The 20,000-nt window shown below is 36.8% G+C and overlaps 1 protein-coding gene across 2 annotated transcripts in view; it reads left to right on the top strand.

Annotated features, from left to right (window-relative positions):
• The window catches only part of LOC137648403 (uncharacterized), a 221,627-nt gene extending 213,927 nt beyond the window's left edge, over window positions 1–7,700 (top strand). For both annotated transcript variants that reach the window (XM_068381327.1, XM_068381326.1), the window contains one exon: window positions 6,972–7,700. In XM_068381327.1, the coding sequence (XP_068237428.1) occupies window positions 6,972–7,297 (326 nt within the window). In that variant the 3' untranslated portion in view covers window positions 7,298–7,700. The remainder of the gene's footprint in view (window positions 1–6,971) is intronic.
• The last annotated feature ends 12,300 nt before the right edge of the window (window positions 7,701–20,000 follow it).

Genomic DNA, 20,000 nt, shown 5'->3' with positions numbered 1-20,000 from the left:
CTTTTATAGTTAAATTATATTCTTTTACAGTCGAAGCATAAACTCTCTGAGCAAATGCTCCAAGCTGAGTATAGTTATTCTGGGTCGAATCTGATCTGTTACCCTTCCAAAGATGATAGGCCTTCTGCTTCTCCAAATAAGCACGTCTAAAATCATCATTAAATCATAGTTTGTTCTTCACACTGTACCTTAGTACACGAGAAGGGATACACCTACCAATTATGCTGACTAGATTCTCATTCAAAGGGACTACAGGATCAACACTACTATACAATTTTGACCAATTCAAGCCCAAAAGATCATGTAAAATCCCATTCCAGTCTGCTTAAGATTTCATAAATCATACATGAGTAAAATACATCAGTGGTAGGCTGCTCAGTCTTCACTACTAATGAAATGAAGGCATGCTCAGATGTCCAGCTGCAGAAGCCACCTTATTTGTTATAATGACAGGGTACTCGGTGTATAGGAGGTTCAAGCAGTTACCAGACCAGTGATTAGCTGCACTTATGATTTGCCCACAGCCTGACCCAGAGGCAAAGTCTAAAGCTCTTAAGCTATGATGATCGGTAGGATGAACAGAATTTAACCACTCCCTATGGTGAGCATTGGAATCACCAAGAAAGACAAAAGAGGACTCTCCCTCATCTTCTTGTATCTTAGCCATAATGGTGTACCAACCGTGTGTCACACGATCGTACATAATTCATTTTGTATATATTATGCAGGTATCTTCGCTCTTCCCTCGCACTAAAAAGAACCAGAATAAACATGTCTGCGTTTTTCCACTGTAACATTGTCTGTTTTTTGAACAAGAAATTTCTTGTTGCCTTGAGGTTTTGTATATAAAGGAGAGTGTTCCATAAAAAATTACTCAGTTGCTTTCAATCTGCCTTTGAGTCACAACCTTCCCTCGGCCCGTCACATTGGTAACCCCGGAAGTCAACTCGCTCCCCCCGCCTTCCACCCCTACCCTCCTCGCCCCTCCATCGTTGGTACTATGGCGGACTCTACGGAAGTTGCCGCTGCGGCTGCCCCGTTGAAACTTTCATCGTTCGCCAGCGGAAAGGCGTTTGCTTGGTTTCAGCACGCAGAAGTCCAGTTTCGCATCAAGGGCGTGACTCACTCAACCACCAAAGCAGATTATGTTCTCGCGGCGATACCCGAGGACACCTTCCCGGAAGTATCCGACTGGCTTTGTGAACAAGGAGACACCCCAATAGCATACGACGCCCTCAAAACATACCTTCTGCAGCAGTTCTTGCCGTTGCCAGCCGCCCGTATAGCAAAGCTTATTCAGCTCTCGCAACAACCGTTGGGGGACCAAAGGGCTTCGCTCGCCCTCAGGGAAATGACCAGTATCACTCGCCTTCAACCTGCCGCAGACGGCTCTCCTCGTGAGGTGAATCTACTTCGTGCCCTTTGGATACGCCGTTTACCTGGACCTATACGTGCTGCCATACCCGATGTCGATAGTTAACCAATAAAGGACTTGATGACCAAAGCCGACGCCCTTATGGACAGCCACTTCAAGACCTCCATCAACGCCTCAACCCCTGACGAAGAGGATGCCTATTCAACGTCAACCGAAGCTGACATGAATACCGTAGGACATACATGCCTACCCTGAGACGTGCCGAAGCGGTGACAAAGCCACCCACCACACACCAATCGCTCGCGCCCCAACAAACGACTTCTACAGCCACTTACTACCTCCCATCCGCCGCAGTTTTGCTATTACCACTTCATATTCGGGGTAACCGCGAAGAAATGTGCCGAGGATTGTCAGTGGCCAAAAAACGTGTAAGTAGGCCATTGCTCGTGGTGGTGGACTCCCGTGTTTCTAATCTTTTCTTTTTACCTGTTGCAGGAACGGGCGTGCAATTTTTGGTAGACACGAGTGCTTGCCGTTCTCTTTTGCCAAGGGAACTCTTCAAGACACGACGTAGTCTGTCTACATCTGCCACATCTGCCAACATCCGCTTGGTAGCTGCCAACGTATCTGCGATATCCACCTACGGTTACGAAAACCTCACATTATCGTTCGGAAACGGGAAATTCAATTGGAAGTTTCTCGTTGCTGACATTACATTGCCAATCCTCGGTGAGGATTTCCTCTCTCATTTCCACCTTCTGGTCGATGTCGCCCACCGACGATTGGTCAACGCAGACTCGTACTTGTCGACACCTCTTCAACCCGCCCCCTCTAACCTCGCTCTCCACATCAGCGCACCCACGGATGCCTACACCCACCTCCTCACGTCGTACCCGGAAGTTTTCCGTCCAGAACTTCGCCAAACGCCCACGGTTCCTGCCAAGCACGGTATTTATCACCATATCAAGACAACGGGACCCCCAGTCTTCGCAAATTTCATACGTCTGACACCGGAACAATTGGTAGCCGCTAAACAGACGTTCGCCGAAATGGAGGAAATGGGCCTCTGCCAAAAGGCCTCCAGCCCATAGTCGTCACCCTTACACATCGTTCTGAAGAAAGACGGCTCCCTCCATCCGTGAGGGGATTACAGGGGCCTGAACATGCAAACAGAACCGGATCACTACCCCCTCCCAAACATTGTCGACGGGACCTCCTACCTGCACAAAGCGAAGGTTTTCTCTACGCTCGACCTCCTTAAGTGGTATTATCAGGTGCCTATGAACCCAGAAGACATCCCCAAGACTGCCATCACCACTCCGTTTGGTACATACATCTTCAATTACTACTGTTTTGGCCTTCGTAATGCTAGGGCCATGTTTCAACATCTCATGGATGGCATCTTAGGGGACCTCCCTTTCTGTGTATGTTATATGGACGACATACATGTGTTCTCCTCAAAAGAGGAACACCTCCGTCACCTGCGCATCGTGCTCGACCGCCTGCAACAAAACGGCCTTGTAGTCCGGTACGACAAGTGTACCTTTGGCGCCAACGAAGTGTCGTTCTTAGGGCACCGCATCACTCCTGAAGGAGTCCATCCCGTCCCTGAGAAGTTAGCAGCCGATCAGAACTTCCCCGCGCCCTCGACCGTCAAAGGTCTGCAGGAATTCTTGGGCATGATCAACTATTATCACCGTTTTCTGTCAGCCATTGCAGCCACTTTTGCTCCCCTCTACGCCTCCCTCAAGGGCAAGCCAAAGGACCTGAAGTGGGGTCCCCTTCAAGAAGCAGCCTTCTGCAATGCAAAGAAGGCCCTATCAACTGCTGCGGCTCTCACTTTTCCTATCCCACATGCCCCTTCTCCTTCTCTCTACCGATGCCAGTGACGTCGCTATTGGTGCAGTACTCGAGCAGGTGGTCAACGGCTCGCCCCGCCCATTGGCCTTCTTCAGCATAAAACTGTCCAAGGCAGAATCGGGTTATTCTACCTTTGATCGATAATTGCTGGCGGTGCACTTGGCTGTCCGTCACTTTCGCCATTTCTTAGAAGGTACGCCCTTCGTTATTCGCACAGACCACATGCCTCTGGTGCACGCCTTTACTCGACAGTCTGATGCCTAGTCCGCCCGGCAATGCCGACATCTCTCCGCCGTGGCTGAATATAATTGCAGCCTTCAATACGTCTCTGGGAAAATGAATCCAGTTGCCGATGCCCTGCCAAGAAACGCGTTGGCTGCCGTTCAACTGGGATTGGATTACAACGCCCTGGCTGAAGCCCAACATCAGGATCCATAGTATCAAGCATGTAGGACATCCTGCACGTCCCTCCATTGGGAAGACTTCTCCCTCGAAGACTCCAACACCACCCTCCTCTGTGACGTCAGTACTGGTAGAACACGACCTTGGATTCCTGCTCCCATGCGCCGGCAGGTGTTTGATTTCATTCACGGCCTTTCACATCCCTCGTGCCGTTCTACTGCAAAGCTGCTGAAGGCAAAGTTCATTTGGCACGGCATTTTTAAGGATGCTAAGGATTGGGTCCACACCTGTACTTCTTGTAAATACTGTAAGCAGTGCCAAATGACGACGATCCGAAGGCTGTCTCTACAAGGTGAGATTAGCAAATACCGTGGATCAGCAGAATTTGATGACCGATTGAAAAATTTTTGAAAGATTTTGGCAAAGGCCCATTTCCTCCATTTCGGCGAACGTTTGTTTTGCGACTGCCAATCGTTCCTGTGCCAGACGTCTGAATTTTGCGAAGACTGGGGGTCCTGTCGTCTTGATATGGTGATAAATACCGTTCTTGGTAGGAGCCGGGGGCGTTTGGCGAAGTTCTGGACGGAAAACTTCCGGGTACGACGTGAGGAGGTGGGTGTAGGCTTTCGTGGGTGCGCTGATGTGGAGAGCGAGGTTAGAGGGGGCGGGTTGAAGAGGTGTCGACAAGTACGAGTCTGCGTTGACCAACCTTCGGTGGGCGACATCGACCAGAAGGTGGAAATGAGAGAGGATATCCGCACCGAGGATTGGCATGGTGACGTCAGCAACAAGAAACTTCCAATTGAATTTACCGTTTCCGAACGATAATGTGAGGTTCTCGTAACCGTAGGTGGATATCGCAGATCCGTTGACAGCTACCAAGCGGACGTTGGCAGATGTAGACAGACTACATGGTGTCTTGAAGAGTTCCCTTGGCAAAAGAGAACGACAAGCACTTGTGTCTACCAAAAATTGCACGCCCGTTCCTGCATCATGTAAAAAGAAAAGATTAGAAACACGGGAGGCCACCGCCACGAGCAATGCCCTACTTAAACATTTTTTGGCCACTGACAATCCTCGGCACATTTCTTCGCAGTTGCCCCGAATATGAAGTGGTAGTAGCAAAATTGCGGCGGATGTGAGGTAGTTAGTGGCTGTAGAAGTCGTTTGTTGGGGCGCGAATGAATGGTGGGTGGTGGGTGGCTTTGTCGCCGCTTCGGCACGTCACGGGGTAGGCATGTATGTCCTACGGCATTCCTATCAGCTTCGGTTGACGTTGAATAGGCATCCTCTTCGTCAGGGGTGGAGGCGTTGATAGAGGTCTTGAAGTGAATATCCATAAGGCCGTCGACTTTGGTCATCAAGTCCTTTATGGGTAAACTATCGACATCGGGTATGGCAGCGCGTATAGGTCCAGGTAAACGGCATATCCAAAGGGCACGAAGTAGGCTCACCTCACGAGGAGAGCCGTCTGTGGCAGGTTGAAGGCGAGTGATACTGGTCATTTCCCTGAGGGCGAGCGAAGCCCTTTTTGTCTCCCAACGGTTCTTGCGAGAGCTGAAAAAGCTTTGCTATACGGGCGGCTGGCGACGGCGAGTACTACTGCAGAAGGTATGTTTTGAGTGTGTCGTATGCTATTGGGGTGTCTCCTTGGTCACAAAGCCAGTCGGATACTTCCGGGAAGGTGTCCTCGGGTATCGCCGCGAGAACATAATCTGCTTTGGTGGTTGAGCGAGTCACGCCTTGATGCGAAACTGGACTTCTGCGTGCTGAAACCAAGCAAATGCCTTTCCGCTGGCGAACGATGAAAGTTTCAACGGGACAGCCGCAGCGGCAACTTCCGTAGAGTCCGCCATAGTACCAACGATGGAGGGGTAAGGAGGGTGGGGGTGGAAGGCGGTGGGAGCGAGTCAACTTCCGGGGTCACCAATGTGACGGGCCGAGAGAAGGTTGTGACTCAAAGGCAGGTTGAAAACTACTGAGTAATTCATCATAGAACACTCTCCTTTATATACAAAACCTCAAGGCAACAGGAAATTTCATGTTCGAAAAACAGACAATGTTACAGAGGAAAAATGCAGACATGTTTATTCTGGCTCTTTTTAGTGCGAGGGAAGGAGCGAAGATACAAGCATAATATATACAAAATGAATTATGTACGATCGTGTGACACACGGTTGGTACACTATCCTTGTAGACTCAGCTTTCAGCTCATCGTTGTTGGCTGCAGGTTATAGGTATATTCTCTCTATTAATTGATAATTATACAGTTTGGTTATGGATATTAATGTTTTAATGCATATACAAAACCTCCTTGGGTTAGCACCAAGTAAAATAATAACCCAAAGGTGGTCAGAAAATTTGTTGTTACCAGATTCCGATCTGAAATTGTTAGTAGTCTGTATACTATATTCTAGTGCTGTACTGTATTCACAATCAATCATTAATTTGTTATATGTACAGAAAATATAATTTTTTCATCTTTTATAAAGTTTGCTGAAGAATGATGTAATTGTGTTTCTACGAGCGGGATAGGTGATGACGAAACGGTAAGTGGTAAGTGATGACGTCAAGGGTTAGAATACTTGCCTCAGCTGAGTTTAAGCTGTGATTGACTCTAATTTCCTCCCGGGAAAAACCTTTCCAGACTTTGCTAATATTCTTCAGGATAACAAACGGTCTTTAGACTATGAATTCTAAGAAGAATTAAAGAACTTGGTTTTCTTACACTTCCAGTGACAAACCTGCTTCAATGTAAATAAAATACTCGCTAATTTATCAACTCACGATATAGGAAAAAATAAGCATATTAATGCCGACGTTATGTATTATAGAGCTATACTATTCTGAGAACTTTAACTATAGTCTAAGATGTTATGTGCATTCTCCTTATATATATATATATATATATATATATATATATATATATATATATGTATATATATATATAGATATATATATACATATATATATATATATATATATATACATATATATATATATATATATATATATATATATATATATATATATATATATATATATATATATATATATATATATATATATATATATATATATATATATATATATTTATATATATATATATATATATATATATATATATATATATATATATATATATATATATATATATATATGTGTGTGTGTGTGTGTATATAAACACACACACACACACACACACACACATATATATATATATATATATATATATATATATATATATATATATACATACATAAGTAAATTTTCATCATATATGATACGACATGTTTCTCCTGTTTTGAATTGTAAGAACGATAATTTTCCTTAGGCGTTCTGGTTGCAGAGGAGACTCCAGCAGCGATGCAGCACGACCTCCAACCCAGTTCTGGAAGCGTTCTTCTCTCAACCGTCCCGCTGAGCTTCCTGCTCGTCATGCTGAATCTGCTTCACGCCTTTTTTGCCGTGGCCGACAACTGCTCTGGAGGGACAGTGTCCTTCGCTGCTACGAAGGGAGTTATTTTTTCGGTCCTATTAACCTTCCTGGGTTTAACGATCATGCCTTTCATTCCTAAATCGATGACCCTTTCAGGGCCGTTGTTTTCTTTGCCTTTCTTCGATGTATATAAATTTGAATTACCTCCTCAGTTGTTATAAGGACACGTCAAACTCTGTATGTCTGTGTGCGTGAGTGATTGATTACTCACTGATATTATTTTCATATACGTGAAAGAAAGAATAAGAATCAGTGCAATATCGACGTTTAATCGTAAGTATTACGAACTGAATAAGGAGAGGAAGATTATTTCTTTCCAACTTCATTAATTATTGAGAAAAGAAATACTACGAAAGATAGGAACGTGTAATTTAGATGTACTAAATAAACAAAAATCAATGTAATTTTTTCCATGATAAAGACAGAGTAAATGTTCTCAGTTAACATTTGGGGCAAAAATGTTAATAATTTTTCATCAAATCGTTGCTTATTGGAACAGGATTAATATTTCATTATCTTATATATAGTTCTCTCATACAGTCATATTTTTATTCATTTCATCTTTCTCCATATATATATATATATATATATATATATACATATATATATATATATATATATATATATATATATATATATATATATATATATATATATATATATATATATATATATCGTCATTCTCAATATTCAGAGAAATAGATAAATTTTCTTATACTTTTATGAAGAATAGTTCTAGAAGCAGCAAATCCTACAGCAATATTAAATAACATTTTAAATAACGTTCAGCAAAATACCTAATCAGTCAATCTTAAAAAAATAGCTCTTTTGGTATGTATTATCAATGAACATGATTCCATATATTGCCTTTGTTCTGTAATAATCCAACACTAAATAAAAAGAAACTATCGAAGTAATAAGAAACGATTAAAACTTACATGAACGACACCGCTATTCATGAAGCATAAAGGAAACTTTCCCAAATCTAACATTTTGCTGTAGGATTGAGTTTGGTTTTGTCCATCTTTTCATTAGATGAGATTGATTCATTTCACTCGTGAATTCCGTTTCTGTATTTGAAGCGTTTACGAGTCTTCGGATGTTTATATCATGTACGTCATGCAGGTCTGCAGAAAGATTGTATATTATGTTGTTGATGTTAGTTTCTATACAGGCATTCATGCATACATAACACTGCTTCGACAATTATTATCACTTTCGGCAAGATATGGTGAGTAAAAGAATGAAATATACATTGATTACTGGATGACATTCAAACTAAAGTGTGGCTCTTTTGGCCAAGGGTTAAAGATCTAAATGGAATAGAGCCTCAAATATCTAATATTTATCAGCTATTTTATCCAATAAAATGAATAAATGATTAGATAAATCAATGCCTCTAAACCTGTTTTAGATGACTGAAAATCCTCCGGCTGGTTGCCCTTCAACCTGCTGCCTGGGGTGGTTAGGTTAATTTCTACTGGTACCTGAAATTTCTTGGGGGAGTTATTACATTTTGACTATTCACATACGCACAAAACTTGCCTTTGGTGTTGAAGCTGATATTTATAAGCCTTTAGAAATAATACAGGGCATTTGGAGAAGTGTCCTCTATATGTCAACCCATCGCAATAGAGTTTCTTTTACTAAAAACGTAGTTTCCTGAAAATCCAAGTGATCAACTGCGACCGACAAGGGAGACAATAATTGTCAAAATAAATGACTCCAGATGAGTGATCGTTTCAGGGTGACCGATTTGGAGAAACGCTTACAGTTTATATACAACATTAACAGCAATAAAAATAGAAAGTACATAATTAGTCCTAAAATACTTTACAACAAAGAATTTTTAGTGTGAAAAATTCAAGTCTATTTTATAAAGCAAGGATTAATTTTACTGCAGAAGGACACTTATTTTGAACAAAGCCTGATGACATTTGGTTGTTCCAAATACAATTACAAAGGAAAAGTTTGGGATACAAACCATACATCTATTTACATCCACTATTTCATAATCTAACACACCTGTTTCACAGAAATATAAGGACATTAAAAGAGAATTGGTAATATACCAAGAATGATATTGAAGGAAATAGGCCGAATTCAACATGCCCCATGTGGCCAATTTGGTGCATCTAAAATACACGTCTAGACTTAATCCTTACAACTTTAAAGTGCTCAGTGTTCACAAAGAATCGTTGTGTGATACATGGGAACCAGAATTAGGTGTCAAACAGTTGTTGATAAACTGTTTGTGAGTCCGAGAGTGCAATGAATGTTCATGAAAGTCTCTTGTATCTATATATCTTTTATATTTAGTGACGCAGAAGTTATCGTGTGAAACAATTCAATCTGGGATCTAATATGATAATCTTGAACTGTATGGAGGTGCAGATTTTGTGGTAAAAATAAAGATTTTTATGAAGGTTTCTTTCTATGATTCTCCTATTTTATGTTTTACCTTTGAAGTTTTATATTTGTCGCAATCATAATAATTTCTCAGTAAGGAAACAGGTATCATAATCAAATTTATGCAACGAAATATGTAATTAGATGATGAATAAAACTAATATATTCATGTATTCTATCTAAGAAACCACCGAAAAAGAAAAAAAAAATCAAATGTTATCATTGAACCTCTCATACTTACTTGCTTCGTGCATGGTAAAAAAAAAATTAGATTTACCAACAAATTCTAAATTCTCAACAAAGAAATAATGTAACTTAAACCCTGAATAAACAATTTAAAAAGGAGTCAAAAGAATTAATACTGAATAAGGATTAAAAATGTATATTCTTTCCGTTTACAAGTAAAAGGCTCCTGAGTACTTTTTACACATTTCCTTTCCCTCTCAGTACCCACTCAAAATGCCATGGGTTGACTTTTAAACAGCATTTACTCTCACCTGACACATGATATTTTTACCGAGTAATTTTTACATATTTCCGTCCTTCTCAGCACTCACTGAAAATACATATAATACCGTCAACTAAAAACAGCGAACACCTCTATTCTCCCTCGTAGTCCTAATAACATTCCTGACTCAGATCGCCAGGGTTATCTCTTCCGTAAGTTTCTCCTCACTAAAGCTGAAAACGTTCACACTCAGATTGCCCTAGTTGAATTTGCACACATCCTTCCTCTCTTGGTAAAAACAGCCTAATCTTTGCATACCACCACTTTGCTTTTGACAGCCCTTTCTTCTAGCCATAAGGAAATTTTCACACAGTATGCCACGGATTAATTACTATGCATTCATCTTTTTAAGCACAAACAAAAATTCTTTTTTTTCCCAAAGAACCGTTAGGTAATTTTCAAACTCCCTTCCTCAGAAGGGAGAAAATCTTTTCTATATACAGTCCTGTGTACAGATTCTCACTCGGAATGCCATTATTAAGAGTTTACACATCCATATTTTCGCTGCAATTTGAAAATATCCAGAGGCATTCAGTTCCGATGTTAAAAGTATAAAGATTTACAGGTCATCCTTAACCTAATCGAACAATGTACTAGATATCTACCAGGCAATGGGTGCTGAATATTCAGCTTTTAGAATTACAGGCCCACTATCTCCAACTCACAAGGACAGGTAAAGTTTTGATACCTAGAGAAAACTGTTAGACAGTGAGTGTCATGATTTTCCGACCTACTAAGGTGAGTCAGATTCGTTACCACTACCTTACCACACCCAAGAACATTTTGCCTCTGATTGTCTTCAGTGGAATTTTACTCCTCAATCTTTCGTCTCTACTGGTACAAAGAATATATTCACTTATAATACCAATGACCAAAATATTATCCTTCATCAGATTACTATGGTATGAATTATACATATCTTTCTTCTCACTCCTGCGTGCCTCGAAATGTCATATCATAACCTTTAAGTATAATGTCTGTCATGATGCCCAATAACGTTCTTTCTAGGAGTGCCATTACATAGGTAGAGGCTCACACCAAATACTTTACTATCACAATGACACCGATTCATTTATAAGGAATAATTCTCGATATCTTTTTTTAGAAAATATTCTCCCTCTATGTTTATGGTCATATGTTACTTTCTTTTCCTGTTTCTTCTATTTTATCATCGTTTATTAGGAAATGCACACTTACAATTCTTACAATTTATAACATATATACATCATAGTATATTTACTTGCATATTTATTTTACCTAATATTTTATGTATTTACTATTGTAATTCTCAGTATTCATCAAAAAAAAAAAAAAAAAAAAAAAAAAAAAAACATCCGCTAGTGAATACTTTTATAACAGGACTTTTAAATCCTATTTTATTTACATTGAAACTATTTGATGTATTTAAGTAATTGCAGGTCAGTACTGGAAATTGGTAAGTATCTTCCCATCCATAATATCCCTGCAATAAAATCCGCTACTATGACCATTGCCGTATTTTCCTCCTTCTTTGAATCTTCTTCAAAATCTAACTTTATAGTTCTTAATCTATTACCAGTATTCCATTTACAGTATTAATTGAGCAAGTTAAAAAACCAAATCAACAATTTATTGATTAAAGGACAGAAACATACCATATGCATATTAGTTTCTATGCACCCACAATAGCAGTCTTTTACATTTTCTTATTTCCACCAGAGATAATTTATCATTTGTACTCAATATTTCGTGTACATACTTGAACAAAATTTCTCTACTTTTATTTTCTATATACATATAATTTACATGCCTATAATTATTTCTCATTAAAAGCTCATAGGCTATACATCTTTTTTCGATTTTCGGATACGGGAACGTTTTGTAAACACTACGTAAAATGTTTGTCATACCTTCATGAAAACTAGGTGTAAAAATAATAGTCCTGAAAGTGACATTCATTCTATAATAAGAAGGTGGCTTTGACTTTACAGTAATAAATAACCATTTGATAAACATAAAAATTATCTTTTAAACTTTTCAGAAAAGTACTAAACATAACTGATTCTGCTTTACACTGACTAATCCCGTGTAATTTTAACCAAAGCATGGTTTTCTTTGCAATAGGTTAACAGTTGCTATTCCACAGATATTTAAAATACATTCCTGAATACTTTTAACAAATTCCACTAGAATTGGGTAACGATGTACTTTTCACCACACCTTAGCTAAAATTTTACAATTTAGTATTATTTTTCATTTAAACATGGTTATCAGTCTGTTATGAAAGGTACCATTGATACTAAGTTTTTCAAATTAATATTTAAGCTTTGTTGATAACTATTGCTATGATATATACCTAATTTTTTTTACAAAACCCGTTCAAAACTTGTGAACCATGATCAGGACATACTTCTCTCTCTTCCCAATTGCTAAGTGTTAAAAAAGAAGTTTGGCCTCTATTAAGAACTGCACCTGAAGCGTTCGATTATTCTTTGATAGCATTTAAACATTCCTCTGATACCTTATCACAAGTAATGACAATAACTGAGTCGTTTCTATAACCTAGTAATAATATGTGAAGATCATTAAGCAGCAATGAAGCATAATTAAACAACCTTTTCTTGATCATTCATTAAAATACTTCCTGATATATAATAAATAACATCATAGACAAAGGAGACCTTGGCCTGACTGATTTATTGATAGAAAAGGGTCAGGCGTATTACCTTTTATACAAAATACACTTTCAGCATCTGCATATATAATCTTTATCCATTTATTAACTTCTTTATGAAAACCAAATCTTTGTAATATCCTTAAGAGAAATTCGTGATCGATACTTTCTTATTCACATGAATGACATGGGGCAAATTTTAAACATTCTTCCCCCTTTCAGCCCAATAAAATTTTCGCTGGGAGTATCGTACATATATTTCAATGTTACTAAATTTTCACACAGTATATATTTTAGATAGTTTCCATTACGTCAAATAAAAGAAAAGTCTCGTTCAGAGTGATAAAGATATATTCTTATACATCTTGCCCTTTTTACCTCTGACAATTTATTCACTGAGAATAACCTTTTCCAATTTTGAAACAATATTCCTTTTTCTTTGCCCTACAAATATTGTCATTCCCAATATCATACTGTGATCTTTAACATATACTTTTAATGTTAGCCCTGAAGTCACTCTTGCAAAAAGCAATGGAACATTTTTCACATCACGTATTTATCTGAGAATTGGTTGCATTTTCTCACTGATTACCATTGTTAAATTTGTACTCAAACATCCCTCTTCTTATCCCGAAAATATGATAAGAAAATGTTTGCACACTTTTATTCTCTCAGCGCCCCGATAATGTTTCACTGTGGATATCAAAGGTCCTTTTTTGCAAGATAATTTTCTCTTTTATTACCAAATGCATTCTCTTACAGAAAACTCTGGGGATTTTTTTTTTTATTTTATTGTTTTCTCTCAGTGTTCCGCTGAGCCTTTTATAAGACTGCTGTCATCCATTTTAGCTTTTGCTTAATTAGCCCTGTGAATATTCTCAACCAAAATGATATTGGTCACTTTTTAAACCCCTTCTCTCTGACTTTAGCTCGTGATAATTCAGTTAGAATGTCATTGGTCATCTTTCAGACAGCCCTCCTCTCTCTCACCCTCGTGATCACTCTTACTAAGAATCATTAGTCATCTTCCTTCCCTCCCTGATAACCCTTGCACATTCCATTAGAATGGAGATCATTTATCATTTTTCCCGAACTTTCCTTCTGTGTTAACCCATAAGCATTCTTAAGAATTTTGTCCCTCTATTAAACGTTATCGGTTGCAGGTTCTATTCATTCATGAGGCCTACCACTGGGCCCTGGGAGGCCATTCATTGCTCATGTGTAACAGGCGATAAAACTCTCCTGTTAAAGTATCTGGATAGCAAAATGATTGAAACCAAGGACCCTCAAGTAGTGCACTTGGTGTGCATTGACAGTATTGCCCTTTCTTCGAGGTAAATAGTACTATAGTCTATTTTTATAGCGGTGCATATTTGCACCGACTCACAGGAGGTGCCCTTTTAGGTCGGAAAGGTTCCTGATACCTGATTGGTCGGAAGTATTTTTGTCCCAACACATTCATTGTTCTCAAATAATTACCAAGTAATGTGAATCAAAACTCATTTACTAACCTATATTTCTCCATCACATATATGTTTTTTCAATAAACAATGTGAAAGAATAAATATATTATAAAGTATCGTCATGGTAAGTCTAAATTTAATAACCCAATCCGCCGAAGTCAACGACAGCAGCTTGTTTTCGGATGCACGCTTTGTAATTTTGTAATTTTTCACATATTTTAACACAAATTGGGATAAATTACACTCAGCATAAGGTAAACATGTTATTATAAACTTACTTTGAATACCAGAATTTACCAAAAACATGGAATTAATAAAACCTTATATTTGTGAAAATTATGGGGAGGTAAAAGAACAGCCTGCAGCGGCCTGGCGGGAAAACAGTCCCTTCTGACTGTCATAGACGCAGTTCTTTTTCCGTAATATAGTTCGACCTATTCCTTTCAGTTAAAATAGTCTTGCATTGTCTCTCTTCTTATTATTTTGCTTAGTATTTTCCCAAATTCCTGTTTCTTACCTAATATCTATGTATTTTCCCGGATATCCCTTCTTTCATATAGGCCTATGTTATATCCGTACTACGATTACTTATGTTTTGTACCTTACGTCAGTAAGTATGCAAATAATAATAACAGCATAAATTTTATGCTGTGTAGCAAGTATAGCCTATTTTGTAAACCTGTTCAGTAGCTCACATTATATCAAATGAAATTAAGCATAGTATTTTTTTTTTTATTCTCGCCTCTACACTATTTTAATGAGACTAGCACACGCTTCCCTTCAGGCCAACACTCTCCAGAGAGGCTAAGAAATAAGGAATCGTAGTGCGGATATCACATAGGCCTATATGAAAGAAGGGATATCCGGGAAAATAGATAGATAATAGGTGAGAAACAGGAATGTGGGAAAATACTAAGCAAAATATTAAGAAGAGAGACAATGCAAGACTATTTTAACTGAAAGGAATAGGCCAAACTATATTACAGAAAAAAAAAAAAAAATGCGTCTATGACAGTCAGAAGGGACTGTTTTCCCGCCAGGCCCCTGCAGGCTGTTCTTTTACCTACCCATAAGTTTTCACAAATATAGGGTTTTATTAATTCCCATGTTTTTGGTAAATTCTGGAATTAAAAAAAATTTATAATAACATGTTTAACTTATGCTGAGTGTAATTTATCCCAATTTGTGTTAAAATATGTGAAAAATTACAAAATTACAAAGCGTGCATCCGAACATAAGCGGCTGTCGTTGACTTCGGCGAATTGGGTTTTTAAATTTAGACTTACTTCTCTTCATTCACTATTCATTCTCTTACTATAATTTTTACGTGGATTAAAGAATAATCAAAGCTTGTCACATGCCTTGTATAGGTAAATATACATGCAACAACAAACTGATACATTTCTAGAAGGTTTAAGTGATTATTGTGTATAGCAGAGAAAAAGTTTGAGTAACAAAATAAAAGTATTTCGATATCCAGACGTGATTATTTTTAAAATAGTTACAAAACATGTATATACAAAAATATTCTGCATTAGTCTATATATATATATATATATATATATATATATATATATATATATATATATATATATATATATATATATGTATATATATATATATATATATATATATATATATATATATATATATATATATATATTATCTTGTATATGAGCATCATATTTCCCAGTGAGTTTCATATATATATATATATATATATATATATATATATATATATACATATATATATATATATATATATATATATATATACATATATGTATATATATATATATATATATATATATATATATATGTATATATATATACCCATATATATATATATATATATATATATATATATATATATATATACATATATATATATATATATATATATATATATATATATATATATATATATATATATATATATATATATATATATATATATATATGAAAGTTACTAGGAAATATGATGCTCAGATACAAAATATAAGTGAGAGTAGGAACCAAGCCAGTTAAATTGCTGAAGATGCCCACGATTGGATTAAGTGAAGTCGGCTGTCTCGGCCTGATGCTGACAAAAAGGTCATGACTTGACGGCTGGCAGCTCATTATACGGCCATCATCTGAATGAACAAGCTACAAATTATTCTTGATCTTCAGTTAATAAGGCTGATTTTGGGTGCTGCCATTGGATGTATTCAAAGATTCAACACAAATTTCAATCCAATAGTCACATTCCATCGTTAAGTACTTTTTTTTCAATGTTAATCACTATATAAACTGTAAAATAAAAGAAAAAAAAAAAGATTAAAAGTAATAGCAGCAGCACCAATAAGGGCTCTGCTATGATTATCGGTAACATTATTATTATCTGCATTATTGATATCGTCATTATTACTATTATTATAACTCGTATTATCGTTGTCGTTATCAATAGCACCTCACATGCATATAAGTGATTTTTCCACCGTTTTTCAAAAGATGAGTCTCTTAGAAAGAAATGGGTTCAAGTTAAGCACTTCAAGGGCTAAGAGTCTGATAGATCTCTTTAGGGTTGTGGTGACTTATATGGTAACCTTCCTGACTGGTAATAACCAGACTGGGGTTCAAGTCCCTCTCAAACTCGTTAGTTCCTTTGGTCGCTGCAACCTCCCCATCCTTGCGAGCTAAAGAGGGCGGGATTGGGGGAGCCTATAGGTCTATCTGTTGAGTCATCAGCAGCCATTGCCTGGCAATCCCTGGTCCTAGCTTGGGTGGTGAGAAGGCTTAGGCTCTGATCATATGTATATATGGTCAGTCTCTAGGAAATTGTCCTTCTTGCTATGGCAATGCCACTGTTCCTTGCCTCTGCCAGCCATTCATGAGCGGTCTTTAAACTGTTGAAGGTTCAAATGAGAAGTTGTTATTCCTTCCCTGTTCATCTGAAGAAGTAGGAGAAAACCCATGGAAACTGAAACTGAAAATGCATTAAGTGAAACAGATTCTTCGAAACGAAACTTAGCGATGCAAAGGAAAAGTTCAATTCCTTGTAATTATTATTATTATTATTATTATTATTATTATTATTATTATTATTATTATTATTATTATTATTATTATTAGCTAAGCTATAACCCTAGTTGGAAAAGCAGGAGGCTGTAAACCCAAGGACTCCAACATAAAGAGAATAAAGGAAACAATTAAATTACATGACAAGCAATGAAAAATGAATATACAAAATCTTAATATCGGTAACAACGTTTAGATAGATCTGTCATATACAAGCTACGAAAAGAATCTTTTGTCAGCCTGTTCAGCATAATTCCCTCGCTGCAAGTTTGAACATCAGAAGATCACAGCTGGAATAAAACTTTTAGAATACAGTTCTGTGTACTACTGTGCCATATAATGCAGAAAACAAGACTGTTAGAATTAACTGCATATTTAGTACTACGTACAGTATGGTGCTGTCTAAGAATTAATTATAAAAAAAATCTTTAACAATATGTATAGAAAATTAATGAACGACGATGCCAGAGATTACTACCAAGACAGGAGTAAAACATTTAACAGACCCCAAGTGTTTGTTTGCTTAACAAACCAAGATGAGAATCTGCAGGTGAAGACCAGCCAGGAGTCGAAATAAGGCAAAATGAAACAATTGAAAAATAATATTCAGAATAGATTGATCACCGAAAATGTTAAGAGACTTTCTTAATAAGCCATTTTTTTTTTGTTAAATTTAAGAAGAAACAAATTGAATGTGTTTCTCAAAACTAAATTTACAATAATCATACCTAAAATTTTGAAACTTTTTTATCATGTTAAAGAAACATTATCAATATAGGGATTTGGATGTTGAAGAGCTACTGTTCTAGACCAATTTACAATCATACATTGAGTTTTTGTTAGGGTTCAATTTCAAACAACACGCGGCCCACCCCCCATACTTTCCACTGTGTAGTCAGATATCTATTAAAAGATTTAGCAACATCCGGATCTACATGAAGTTGATGGAATTGATGAAAAGACGGTAGCATCATCTACAGAAGCAACAAGTTTGTTTTCTGGGCCAAACTATATTTCATTTGTATATACAGGCTATGAAAAGTAATGGGCCAAGAACACTACCCTGAAAAAGCCCAGATATCACATTTCAACTCTCGCTATATAGTGCCTATCAACGACAACTCTTAGCAATATATTCTTTAGAAATTCAATAATGATGCTAAGAAAAGTTTTACCTGCTCCCAATAATAATCTAACGACTATTATTGTCTTAATTTTCTATTTAGTTAAAGACGCATGTAGTAAGTAAGCATACATTTGAGTTAGGGGTTTTCAACTTTTATATATGCATACCCGTTCAGGTATTCGTTATGTCAGTCACATACTCCCATCCTTTTGTGATCAGTGAGAAAAACACACAACACACAGAAAACATTATCTTGTGTATATTGTATATATTTCAGTGAATTAACTATATATCCTCACTATCATAACCAGTGATATAGTAAACACCAAAAATTCCATTGAAAAGAAAAGAACACAACCCACAATTCTTTAACTGTGGCTGTGCAGTATAGATTTCCTGATTAGGGAAAGAGCTGAAAAATGGCCGCCAATATTATAATTACATCTGTTTTTAATAAAGTCAATAAACTAAATACCTTTAAATTAACCTTAGACACATGTCAAAAGTATCTGTCTTATTCGTTTCACTATGAGGAAAGATGCTCCACTATTAGATATGCCATTTGATGTAGAGTTGAATTGTCTTGATTATCAGCAAATGTTTAAAACGTGCCAAAATTTCTTTTCTTTACTATTATTTCTCATAGTTGTTTTAGTTTAATTATAGATATTTTCACTCTGTTAGCACCGTCAGAGAGAACAGCATCAGCTCTATGAAAAGATCTGTTTAGGTAGGGAAGGTAAGTAACCCCCTTTGGAATATTCAGTGTTGCATGATGAATTTGAGATGCCTTCCTGTCGTTTCGGCTTGATTTGAATTCATACTGCCGCTCAAAATCTCACATCACGATATTTCCTCGAAACACCCATCGAACCTGTATGATACAGGAGTGTTTCATGTCCAGAAACTAAATCTGAACAGAGAAGTCTAATAGTTTTGCATTGTGAGCACTTGACTTTCAAGTCAATACCATACATAAATGAAAAAGAATAGAAAGTAGAGAAAATGACATATAGAAGGATGGACAATCTTTTTTAGAAGGAGCAAAGAAACACACACGCACACTCATATATATATATATATATATATATATATATATATATATATATATATATATATATATATATATATATATATACATACATATATATATATATATATATATATATATATATATATATATATATATATTATACGATTATGGCTCCCGGGTCTCGGCACCAAAATATATATTATACAATGACTCATGACTGGGAACCAAATATACAATAAATACGACGACTAGCAAGTGATCAACCTCTCGAATTCCAAACCCACTTGCTTGCTTTTACATCAACACTGTTACACTTTAAGATATTAACACACGAATTCTGAGATATGTAAATAACTCCCAGATAGCAATATATAAAATACCGAATATCCAAAGGTCTCTTAAGCAGCCTCAAAATATACTGGATAATCATTCTTAAGAATTATTTATGACTTACTACGGCTCTTTAACAGGATACGAGTGGATTCTATTCTAAACAATAGTGATTGGATAATGCAGCTTTTTGAAAAAATAAATATATTTTATATAAATTACAACACTTTGGAAAAGAATTTATATAGTAACAAAATAAATCACTCTAAATCTTGAGTCTGA

Source organism: Palaemon carinicauda, chromosome 10 (genome assembly GCF_036898095.1).
Source record: "Palaemon carinicauda isolate YSFRI2023 chromosome 10, ASM3689809v2, whole genome shotgun sequence".
Classification (NCBI taxonomy): Eukaryota; Metazoa; Arthropoda; class Malacostraca; order Decapoda; family Palaemonidae; genus Palaemon; species Palaemon carinicauda.
The sequence above is the reverse complement of the archived record's forward strand: the minus strand, read 5'-3'. Positions and strand labels throughout refer to the sequence as shown.